Source organism: Choloepus didactylus, chromosome 1 (assembly GCF_015220235.1).
Source record: "Choloepus didactylus isolate mChoDid1 chromosome 1, mChoDid1.pri, whole genome shotgun sequence".
NCBI classification, from domain to species: domain Eukaryota; kingdom Metazoa; phylum Chordata; class Mammalia; order Pilosa; family Megalonychidae; genus Choloepus; species Choloepus didactylus.
In genome coordinates this window covers 24,539,904-24,552,709 of record NC_051307.1, presented here as the reverse complement: position 1 = coordinate 24,552,709, position 12,806 = coordinate 24,539,904, and the positions used below count along the sequence as shown (strand labels likewise).

At 38.8% G+C, this 12,806-nt stretch overlaps 1 protein-coding gene across 3 annotated transcripts in view; it reads right to left on the bottom strand.

Annotated features, from left to right (window-relative positions):
- MRPL39 (mitochondrial ribosomal protein L39) overlaps positions 1 to 9,342 on the bottom strand; it is a 46,418-nt gene extending 37,076 nt beyond the window's left edge. For all 3 annotated transcript variants that reach the window (XR_005216381.1, XM_037833205.1, XM_037833196.1), the window contains exons 1-5: positions 9,254 to 9,342; positions 8,256 to 8,462; positions 5,756 to 5,895; positions 3,668 to 3,767; positions 3,134 to 3,201 (exon numbers count right to left, since the gene is read on the bottom strand). Coding sequence is in view for 2 of the 3 variants with exons in the window: in XM_037833205.1 (XP_037689133.1) it covers positions 3,134 to 3,201; positions 3,668 to 3,767; positions 5,756 to 5,895; positions 8,256 to 8,462; positions 9,254 to 9,326 (588 nt within the window). In the remaining variant the exon portion in view is untranslated. The remainder of the gene's footprint in view (positions 1 to 3,133; positions 3,202 to 3,667; positions 3,768 to 5,755; positions 5,896 to 8,255; positions 8,463 to 9,253) is intronic.
- Positions 9,343 to 12,806: the final 3,464 nt, after the last annotated feature.

The window sequence follows — 12,806 nt, the reverse complement described above, 5'->3', positions numbered from 1 at the left end:
TTTTGGATCAAACTTTTTAGAGAAAAAAAAAAAAAGAGGCAGCAAGTTTCATGGATAAAGAAAGTTGAACTTTGATCTTGCTTGTGTTTATTTAATTCCCCAACCTATTATTAAATTTTAGACATACCTGAAAAGAAGCTACATTTGACAAGAGTCCAGGGATCATGAAGAAAAAGATCCAATCCCTTCCCTGCCCCCTTGTCCTCATCCCGCCTCTCCCTTTTTTTTAAAAATGTAATTTTATTGAAATATATTCACATACCACACAGTCATCCAAAGTACACAACAATTGTTCAGTTTCATCATATAGTTGTGCACTCAACACCACAATCAATTTTTGAACATTTTCATTACTCCAAAAAATAAAAACGAAAATAAGAATAAAAATAAAAGTAAAAGAGAACACTAAAAACATCACATAACCCTTCTCACCCCCTCATTTACTTTTTTTAATTTTTTAATTGAAATATGTTCACAAACCATACAATAATCCAAAGCGTAAAACAACTGTTCACAATATCATTATACAGTTGTGCAACTCATCACCACAATCAATTTTTGAACATTTTCATTACTCAAAAAAATAAAAATAAAAGTAAAAGTAAAAAGAGCACCCAAATGTCCCATACCTCCCTCCTCCATATTATTCATTTACTTCGTGTCCCCATTTTTTCCACTCATTTGTCCATACACTGGGTAAAGGAAGTGTGAGCCGTAAGGTTTTCACAATCACATGGTCGCACCATATAAGCTATATAGTTATACGATTGCCTTCAAGAATCAAGGATACTGGATTGCAGTTCAACAGTTACAAATATTTCCTTCTAACTATTCTAATAAACTAAAAACTAAAAAGGGATATCTATATAACGCATAAGAGTTACCTCCAGAATGACCTCTCGACTCAATCTCTCAGCCACTGAAACTTTATTTTCTTTCAATTCTTTTCCCCCTTTTGGTCCAGAGGCTTTTTGAATCACACGATGCAGGGTCCAGGCTCAGCCCCAGGATTCTGCCCATCCTGCCTCTCTTGACCTCTCTCCCCTCTCCTTCTTTCCCCTTCCTTCTTTCCTGTTTCCCTCATCTCTCCTTCTCAGTATTAAGCAATATGGGCAGGATTACACAAGAAATAACCTCTAAGCCACAATTTAAACCTGGATCTGCCCTGACTTCAAAACTCTTGCTTTTTAGAACTAGAGTATTTCACTGAATCTAAGATGTCAACAATTATAAGATGTGCTAAGAAAAAAACTATCAATTTTAAGTGTGAGATACCATCCACTGTAGCACACATCCTGTTTTCAGAGCTATTAAAATATAAAAACTGAGAAAAAAAAATGTACACCATGGAAGTGAAAAAATTCAGCTATTTCTGATCTCCAAATTTCCAATCTGTAAGGCATACAATTTATGCCTTAACAAAGTTAACTAAGACTTAGGTATCTGCCTATTCTCTGCAATCACATCTATGTCTCTAGATTTGACCTTTGGTAGTCATCTGCCCCCATATCTACTAAGCACACAATCTGGGTTGTTTTTGTTAGCCAGGCCCTGTTGCAACCCAAGTCCCAGAACAACAAGGGCTACCCTCATCATGAAGGCAGGCCATTCTAGAGGAGTTTTATTTGTGGTTATTTGAGGGGACAGCATTGCCAACAATCTGATTCTTTAATCCACCTTAGTTCTCAATATGTAAAGGTAGAACTTCATGGTGTACGACAAGCTAAAATAGTTTCAGGCAATGGTTTCCAACTGTTCTCTAGGGATTCAAACAGGTACAGCTCCAGACCCACCACTGCCGCATTAACCAAGAAAGCTAAGCCTCTATATTCTATATACTGGGCATCCACAGTAATATTTGAAAGCCACTTAGAGAAACACTCTAAGACAGAAGGCACTTTGAGAAAAAGTCAAGACATAAAAATCCTAAGACAACTGACCATGCTACTATTACCTCACACCATACAAAAAAATAATTTAAGATGAATCAACAATCTAATATAAAAGCTAAAACCATAAAACTCTTAAAAGAAAACATAGGGGAGAATCTTTAGGACCTTATATTTGGCAATAGAATCTTAGATATGATACCAAAAGCATAAGCAGCAAAAGAAAAAAACCGATAAATTGGACTTCATGAAAATGAAAAACTTTTGTACATTAAAAGACATAAAGAAAGTAAAAAGACAAAGTACATAAACGGGAAAAAATAATTGCAAATCATATATCTGCTAAGGATTTAATATCTAGACTATATAAAGAACTTCTACAACTCAACAACAAAAGGACAAACAATCCAATTTTAAACTATGCAGAGGACTTAAAGAGACATTTCTCCAATGAAGATATACGGATGGCCAAAAAGCACATGAAACCTTACTCAACATCATTAGCCATTTGGGAAATGCAAATCAAAACCACAATGAGATACCCTTCACGCCACTAGAATGGCTATTATTTAATTTTTTTCTTCAAAAAAGAAAAGAAAAGGACAAGTGATAGAGATGATGCAGAGAAACTGGAACCCTTATACATTGTTGGTGTGAATATAAAATGGTACAGCCACTGTGGAAAGGTTTGGCCATTCCTCAAAAATGTAAACATAAAATTACCATATGACGAAGCATTTCCACTCTCAGGTATATACCCAAAAGAAATGAAAGCAGAGACTCAAACAGATATTTTATACCAATGTTCACAGTAGCGTTATTCACAATAGCCAAAAGGTGGAAACAACCTAAGTGTACATTAACAGATGAATGGAAAAACAAAATATGGTATATACATACAATGGAATATCATTCAATCATAAAAAGGAATGAAGCTCTAATACAAGATGAAGCTTGTAGACAATAGGTTGAGTAAAATAAGCCAGGCACAAATGGACAAATATTATATGATTCCACTTATATGTAATTAATGCCATTGAATTGTACACATGAAAGTGGTTAAAATAGGAAACTTTGTGTCATATATATACATGTTACCACAACAAAAAAATTAGTTTTTAAAAATATACAATTCTTTTAAATATATTCAAGTGCACTGCCATTTACCAATACTAACATAAGAATCATACTAACAGGAAAAGGTAGACTCTAAAATTAATATTCCAAAGAATAAAAGGTCTTACTTTTGTTGGCATCCACTCATCAAGTCTCTTATCCAAAACTACATCATAGCAGAAGGCTCCGGCAATTACTGTAAATCCAACCAAAACAAAAGGCAAAGTGAAATCTGTTAGGGTACAAAGTTAACTAATTTGCAACATTTGAATATTTATACCATAAAATTCAGGGTTAGCAATCTTTCCCAACTCTATATAACTCTTTGTAATTATAAATTATAAAAATGCTGCCATTATCCCAGTTTCATTCATGAAGCTTCATCCCAGAAATTCACCAAGGCAGTATAATTCCATGAAATCTCTATTCAAGAGAAACACTCTTCACTAACTCTTTTATGTTAACTATTGACTTCTAAAGATTACTTCATATTACATCACAATAGGATGGATACGGTTACCCATAGTAAATGTTATATAATGACATAATTTATAGTAGATAAAATTAGAAATGAACTCTATACATCATCGAAAATAGGTACCAAAATATTTAAGGATTTCACAAAGTATATGTATTTATACATTTATAAGTTTGTACATTACCAGGCACTTCTGGAGCTCTGACCAAACTGACCACATATTCATCTTTGAACGCCCTCTCTATTACACAACCCATCATCATGGCACAAGAACGCCAGTAAGCCTAGAATAAAAAAAATACAAACAAACATAAAACACATTAAGATTTTAAAGTTTCTACAATATTAAAATTTAGGTTGACTTTGACTTAGAAAATATTTCTCAAAATCTGTCTGTTCTCAGCATGTAGCAATGATTACCATCAGACCACGACATTACCTCTACTTTTATTCACCCAAGCAAAAAACACACAAGAACAAAGAACTAACTTTATGTTGTTAGCAATGTTTCTGTGCAAAGTATTGGGCACTATAATGATTAGCAACCAACAGAAAGTTTAAGTATCTGATAGTAATTTTATTTTTAACCCAGGATAAAGTTAATTCGTTAACAAATTTGTACTAAAATAAAATATATTAATGTATACCTATTTATTCCATAAATATGGTGGCAAAAAAACTTTAAGAATTCTTCATAACTACTATCCTACACCTACCATCACATAATACAGCACTGAAGTAACTCTTATTTACAGCAAAACAACCCCACCATCAACTTGGCTTTCATTTTACTAACACACTTAGATTCATAGACATGCCTGACATAGGTATCCATGCAGTTCTTTATCAGAGTCATAAAGCGAAATACGCAACCTGCACTGTACCTGCTTTATCTTTTCTCTTGGCATTACTATAACCAAGCACTTAATTTTCATGTCTTTCTCCACATTTGAGGACTACAAGAATGAGGTCACTTGGCTGTGTTTAGCAAAGCCTGCTCCAGAATGTATTCCATGCAACCACTTAACACACACTAAAAGTAGTAGGTACAGACCCAGGTCTTGAAGGCAAGTAGCAAAATGTATTTCTATAAAATGTATGTGGCATTAAACTTCAGAGTCAGAAAGCAGAGGTTCAAATCCAGACTCCACCACCCACCAAATCAGTAAACTTAGTCAAGACGCTGAACCTCTCTTTGTCACAGTTTATTTGCTTGGAAAATGGAAATAATACCAACTATTTTATAGGATTTTTGAGGATTAAATAAGTTAATACCTGTAAATCACCTAGAACAGTGCTGGAGACATAAGTACCCAATTAATGTTAGCAATTACTATGATCGTTTCTATTATTCCTTGTTTAACTATTTCATTTCAACAAATATTTATTCAATAGCTACTGTGTACAAGTCAAGGACTAGGTCCAATAAGGGACATGGTTCGTGTCCTCACAGAGACAAGAATCTAGTGTATCCTGTTACAAGGAAAATTAAAATAATGGCCATAGAGAAAAGAGAGATTAATTCTGACAAGAAGAAACTGAAAAGTTCCCATAGGGCAGATGACATTTAAATGAACTATAAAAGTTGAAAAGGATCTTAATAGAAGAGGAAGGAAAATGCTCAGGACTGAGAAAGAGCAGCCACAAAAAGCAATGAGGGTAACACAGCATAAACCATTAGTGACCATGTACTCCAGTGTGGCTGGAACAAAGAGGAAATGGGAAGATGAACTGGAAGGTGAACCTCAAAAGGCAGGCTGGGGCTTGGAAAGTTATGCGAATGTTATCAGGCAGGCAACTTTTTAGGGGGAAGTGACATGATCCAACTGTGCCTAATAAAATTCTAATACAAATATGAAGGAAGATTTTTAAGTATTAAAAAAAAATGGAAGCAAAGAGTTTAAAAGTTATTGAAATAATCCTACAAGAAGACAGTCAAAGCCTGAATTCAAGTGTGAATGGAATTACCTGCAATACAAAGAAGTTGATCCATAAATGCAGGTTAAACAAAAATATGGATGTAAAAGACATGTCATATGATTTTCTTAAACCAAAATACAGATAAATGAATTCCACTGGTATTTTTTTTAATTATGAAATTGTCTAATCTAATAAATAAAACCCTGACTCAGTATAGTTCAATATTTGACCTTAGCCATATTTTCACATTTCATTCTCCACAGAAAATGGTTTTAATAAAAAGGGTGAAAAAACAAACAAACAAACAAAAAAAAACTGGGAGAGGGAAAAAAGAACACAGAAACAGAAATACCTTATTCACTTCCCCTGGATCACGATCTTTGAAAGTAAGAAATTTAATTTCACAGGACTTGGTCAAAGGCTTATACATGTCCCAAGGCTGTCCGTCCACAAGAGCCAGAATGGACTTCCTGCAGTACCACTCACTTAAATCTAGGAATTTAAAATGGATTAATGAACTAAATCCAACAAAACCCAATGAAAAGGTACATGTTTGAGTGCTACATTAAGAAACAAAATAACATTCTGTAGGTTGTCTTTTTTCAAGAAAAAGTAATAAGAATCAATCTATAACCAATATAAAAATAATACCCAACTCCCCCTATGTATTATTAACAAAGTTACCCAAACCATTTACAAAAATCATTAAATCTAAGCGTAGTTGTAAATTAATTTGTCAATATTAATGAAACAATTTTCAAAAGCTACACTTAAACATTCATAGTCTCATCATGGATCTATTTGAATATATATGCACACAACTTAGGGAAAAAAAGGAAAATATATTAATACACAACCGCAATAAATCTGTTCTAGATGGGTTTTGGGCCTTGCTTCAAACCATCTCTTACTTCCAGGATACAGAATCTTTAAATTAAATATCATAGTTCCTTGTTTTTAATTATTATATGAATTTACAAATAAGCCAATCAGCTCTGATCTCTTTTATGACCCCAGAATGCAACTCTAACCCTGATTAAATATTCTGTGAGTACACAACTAGTCACAAAAGTGGCCAAAACTACAGTGTCTAAATAATCACCCACTACATAAGTTCCATAAAGGCAGGAGTCATGTCCAGTTTTGCTCCCTCATTAGTGTATCCACAGGGCCTCGCACCAAGCCTGGAATACAGTAGGTGTTCATTACTGAATGAAGATATAAATGACAAGAAAAGTCTCAGGCTATGGGTCATGTTGAGAGTTGTTCAGAAGCTCAAATCTACATGTGATGTGTGTAAAACTCCTTATGGGCCCCGGTTTTGTTTGATTCTCCTCTGTAACTCTAATGCCAATCACAGAGCAAAAGCTCAAACAATACTTGCAAAACAAAGGAAGAAGCAATTATTGTAGGTACAGGATCTAAATTAATTCAAGTGCTGAAGTAAAGGAATATTGAGAGTGTAGTCTCTGTAGCCCAGCTTAAACCAATTACCATGATTACTAAAGTTGTTAATTACTTAAATGTAATCATTACTGAGTTTTCCAAAAGTTAAAACAATGCACTTGTCATGTTTATGTGTGTATGTATGTGTGTGTATGTGTTTGTGTGCATCTATATCATGTTGTATTTGGGGGGGGGGCTTTCAAAATGTAAATATTTTGAGTCCTATCAAAGCTATTACACAAATACTTTCATCAAAAATTATATAGAGAGGCCCTGTTCCCTTCATTTGCTTACCAAGTAACATCAGTAGTTATCTCCCTCAAAACATAAACAGAAACAAATATTTTTACCCCAGCACCATCATTCACCTCATGCACATTTCCGTTCACACATTTACCAAATATGCATACGAATGTACCCAAAAACCCAACAAAGAGGCAGATAAGAGATCTGTTAGGCTATATAGATAGAAAGAGAAAGAGGGCAAAAAATCTGGCTATCTGAAGCCATTGCTGTCCTTTTATCCCATATCCTTTAAGAAGAAAAACTATCCTGGGCTTTATCTAAGACTATAAGTTTTACTTATTAAGTTTATTTCTTCAGAAACATAAAGCCTCCAGATTGTTCCTGTGCCAGATAAGCCTTGAAACCCAGAGATACCAGTCTCTCCAAGAACATCAATCAGTTTCATTACTCTACCCCATAATGTCAGCAGCCCTTTTTAGCACAAAGAAGTTAGAATAGTCATTGCCCAAATATCCCTGAAGACTGAGAGAATGATCAAATGAGAGGGAGGAGTTTTAATGGAGAAGTGAGGATTTAACAAATGATTATGACTACTGACTCATTATATAGGCATTTCTTGTTAGTTTCTAGAGTGTTAAGTGAGAAGGAGATACTTGATAATGTTGTACTGTAATCCAGTAGCATTGATCTTGGATAACAACTGTATAACTATACAGTTTTTATCTTATGATTGTGTGATTGTAAAAACCTTGGGGCTGAACACCCCCTTTATCCAGTGTATGGGTAGGTGAGTAATAAAGACATGCATGAAAAAAATAAACACACATGGTGACTGCTCCCACTGCAGCAGAGTACTGTCTAAAAAGGGCAAGTGAGATAATAGCAATGAGTTCACATCCACCTTATGCCAGAAGCAATTATGGCACCCCAACCTCAGCTAGAGTCAAGGAAATTCCAGGACAACTCTTGCACAACAGTGCCAACCTGCAAGATCCACAGTACCACCAACAGCTAAAGAGACAGTGAACAGACAGTAAATGCCAAATAAAGGAGAACTTCTGGGGAATTCAGAGAGCAATTATAGCATCTTGTCTCCTCTGCAGCAGTCCTCCTGTACAGCTCCTGTAAAATGGTCAGAACTGGTATCTTGCATTACTTACGCATAGCACAACTATAAGGAGTTGAAATGTTTTTATTCATCACAAAGACAGTGCCGGGGTCAGTTTTCCCAATATGTTTAACTTCAATCTTCTCAGTTCGAGGAGTTAATGACAACTGCCTGCTTTTCTCTTTATTAAAGAGCTCATTCCGCATTTCTATCAACTCGGTCGGTGACAGCTGAGAAGCTGGTGATGTTGCTATAAACCCTGTGGAGAAGTTATTAAAAAATAGGAAAACTGAAAAAACTAAATGACATATTGAATGACAACTCACCCTGCTTCACTCCTACATCACTATCCCTACATAACAAGGAAATAATAGGAGGCTATAGAACTTTTAAAGCCGTTCGCCAAAAATGCGCTCAGAGGTAAACATAAACCACTTGTAAATATTCATCAGCCAAAAGCGAACGGAAGAAACCCGCAGCTGGCCCGGATCCGCGCCTTTATTCAACTCGACTAGTTCGCCATCAGATCTTCAAAACTCCTTCTGACGAATTCCTATCTGTGCTTTACAAAAAGGGCCAAAAAGTAACCAGGAAGTGGAATCAAAACTAGACCAGAATCTTTGGGAGGGCGAGCAAAGTTGCCGCTGTGAAAGGGTCTTGGACAAGAAATTTCGCTCCAGGAGACTGGAGGTCCTACGCCAAGACTATCAATATCTAGAGTGAGATGAGCTGAGCTTATTTTTCCAAACCCTATAGTATGAGTATCCTTGAAGGAACATGAGGACAACGTTTGTAGGAGGACAGGGGCTCCCTTCCAGACGGCACCCCAGGCTTCTCCTCCGGCACTGCCCACCCCCAGGCCCGCCCCCATGCCCTAGGGCCCCAGGGCCCCAGGGACCCCTCTTGCCCCCGGATTGGTCTGCGGCCGGGCCTAGAAAACCTTTCTCAGCCTCAAACCTCTTGGCGACTCCAAGACTCGCATCAGGCCCAAAGCCATGCAGCCCCACCCTTTAGGCCTCACTCCTCGTCCCCATGGCCATTGAAACTCACTGCAGCCGGCCCCGCCACTGGCGACGGCCCGCCAAAATCGCAGCCCTCGGATCACCACAGCCATTGCCTCCATCGCGACCGTGGGAACTGCCGCGCGCACTTCTTCTCTGTCCTCCCCGGAAACCCTGATTGCGCACCCCGTGTTCCGTGCGACAATTCCGTTCCGGCCCCGGAGCTCGGGCTTGGGCACCGCCACCAGAGGGCGCATTCGCACTGCGTGAGGATTAACCAGCCAAATTCCGGCGTCCCGGGACGCGGCGGGTGACCAAGAGGTGCTGGATCCCCAGGGGAGCAAGTCCGCCACCTCGTGGGCTCTGCAGGGAAGCAATTGCTTCCTTTAGACAGGCGGAGCATGGTGTGCGCCATCGCCCTCGGCCGTCGGCCCTGAGCGCGGTGGAGCCCCGCTGGTGGAGCGAAACGCTTGTTTCCGAGGAGCTCATCTGTGGAGAGAGGAACTGCGGAGAGGCGGCTTCTAATTATGGTTACTTTCGTGGTCAGCCCGAGTGGCCGTGTCGGTATCTCCTAGCTCGTGCCTTTACTCTGTTTGCGGGGGTGGTTTCTTTGGTCGCTGGAGTGGGTCAGCGCGCGGGTTCTCCATTTAATTGGCCATATTAATGTGGACCTCAAGACACGTCCTGTTGACATTGGGGGAATACGTAAAACTCTTTACAAATAATCTAGATAAGGATATATTCTATATAGAGAGAGTATAGGAACCGTACTAAAAGTCATCCGGGGGCAGAATTTTTGTCTCCTGTTCACTGATGTATCCCAAGTGCCTAGAACTGTGTGTGGCGCATAGTAGACGCTCTATAGATACTTGAATGAATGAATGTCCTTGCCAAAAAAAAAAAAAAAAAAAAAAAAAACTCCAGCACAGGGTCTAATTCTTTTATGGTACCAAAATGCTGTTGCTATTTGAAGTAAGCACATCATAGGTAAGAAAATGCTTTTATTCAGAGTTGTGTAATGCTGCAGCTTTACATGTGGTTTACAAATTCGCGGCCTCCCCCACTCCCCAGCAACTCCTGCCATTTCTTTGACTTGCAATTGGAATATGCCGCCAACAAGTGGCAGTGCCGGCTAAGGTAAAAATACTGTGATAAGCCTGAGTGGCTATTATGCTGCTGTCTCCTTGGAGGGATAGGTTCTTCACTTTTAAAATAGAAGTTTAAGTGAGTGACAGGGCTTATATTTATACCCAATCTGCATTTTATCTGGCCACCTCTCACTGAAGATCCTAATTTAAACCACAGAATAGATATACCTGTGCCTCAGTGTATTTTTGCTTCCTTCTTAAATTTGTATGCAGTGATTTCCTAGGAAGCTCTTTGTTTCACCAACCTTTGGAGACTGTGCCCATTTAACCCTGTACATACAGCTTCAAATCACCGCACTCCAGCCTCTGGACCCCAAAAAGGCATTTTCTTTCTACATGCACAATGCGTTCATTCCATCACAACATACCAAAAGAAACAGTCATTTCAGAAACCATTCTGAGTACAGTCTCATCAATAGGTTATGGGTGTGGTCTGTCCTGGGAAACAATTCCCCTCTGTCTGTAGACCTGTAAAAGCTAGAGAACAAGTTATCTGCTTACAAAATATAATGGAGGTACAGGAATGGGATAAAAATTTCCATCCCAAAAGGGAGAAATTAGGAGGAAAACGGGCAACAGGCCCCAACGATCCTAAACCCAGCAGGGCATACTCCATAAGATTTCAAGGTCTAAGAGTCATCTGTGGAGCAATGTTTTATCCTCAGGGCAAAAGGATGAAGCAGCAGCCCCATCCCCTCCAAGCGCTTGCACAGTGGCTGTGCTCTCCCCAAACACTGGGGTGAACACTCCACCCTTTCCACAGGTTGGGATGGCAAACAGACTCGCCACAAATCCAGGGCATTGGCCCCACCCTCTCCAAGCACCAGGGCAGACTTACTCTTTCCACACACACGAATGAGCCTGCTCTCTTGACCTGAGGACATATCTTCCATCCACACCTCAGCTTCCCTGGGTCTTCCTCTGAGTGATTCCTCCTTCAACTTATCCCTTCTCTGTTCCTTTTACTCCAGGTTGGCAGTGGTTCTGTTCATACAAATGATGCAAAAACCTTGTTCCCCTTGCATGTAGTTCACAGGGGTCTAAACCGTCAGACAATAGAGCCTTCCATAGGTCTTTGGTGCATAGCTGCATCTCCAATGCTAACTTCCCCTGAAATGGCTGACCGGTTTCATGTTCAGTTAAACCCTCACAGGGAGCACCATTCTCTGGGAACTTGCTTTCCAGAAGCTAGTTTTTTTTTTCCCAAACCATCAATTTCTGGTTTCTGTATACCCCAGGGTTCAGCTTAGCTTAGCCCTTTCCTCTCTCATTTCACTATTACCTGCAAGAGAAACCAGGTTGCACCTCAGCTAAATATCCAAGTTCATTGCTTTCAGCTTTGGCCTTCCATCTGACATCAGAACTCAATTTCACCAAGTTCTCTGCTACTTTAAAACAAGGCTCACCTTTCTTCTAGTTTGCAATGACGCATTCATCATTTCTGTCTAAGTCCTTATCAGAGTTACTTTTAGAGTCCATATTTCTACCAATGGTCTCTTCAAAGCAATCTAGGCCTTTTCTATCAAGCACCGGACAATTCTTCCATCCTCTACACATTACCCAATTCCAAAACCATTTCACATTTTTGTTACTTGCAATAGCAGCACCCTGCTCTCTTGGTACCAGAATCTATTTTAGTTTCCTGGCCTCCTTAAAGCAAACACCATGAAATGGGTCCGGTTAAACCATGGGAATTTACTTGCTCACAGTTTTGAGGCTAAAAGAAAGTCAAACTCAAGGTATCATCAAGGCAATGCTTTCTTCCTGAAGACTGGTATTGTGAAGCTGGTTGATGGTAGCCCTTGGTCCTTGGCCCCTCTGTCACATAGCAATGCACGTGGTGGCCTCTCCTGGCCTCTCTGTTCTCTTCCAGGTTCTGTTGAGTTTCAGCTTTTGCTTCTGTCTTTGTCTCTGTTGGTCCGCATATCACTCTGCTTATAAAGGACTCCCGTAGCAGGATTAAGACCCATTCTGATTTGGCCAGGCCACACCTTAACTAAGTAACCTCATCAAAAGGTCCTACTTACAATGGTTTCACATTCACATGAATGGATTATAGATTTAAGAACTTGTTTGTGGGTTTTTTGGTTTTTTGTTTGTTTGTTTGTTTTGTTTTTTGGAGTATATACAGCCCCAAACCACTGCAAACTCCATCTAGAAACAGTATCTTTGCTTTCAGAACATTTTAGAGCAACATTTAAACAAAGCCTCTAAACATAGAGTTTAAGCAAGTTTAATCATGAATCACATGGGGGCGGGTAATTGGATCACACCAGTATCACAGAAACTAACTTGATTGGGATGATGTTGTAATGATAATGGCTAGAACATGTGCCAACCACATGGCCATGTTTATTAATTCTTACAATTATCTGTGCAATAGACATACTAATCCTCATCTTCCAGAAGAGGAAATTTAGGTTCAGAGAGTTTGTGACACTTCCCTGAAGCAGA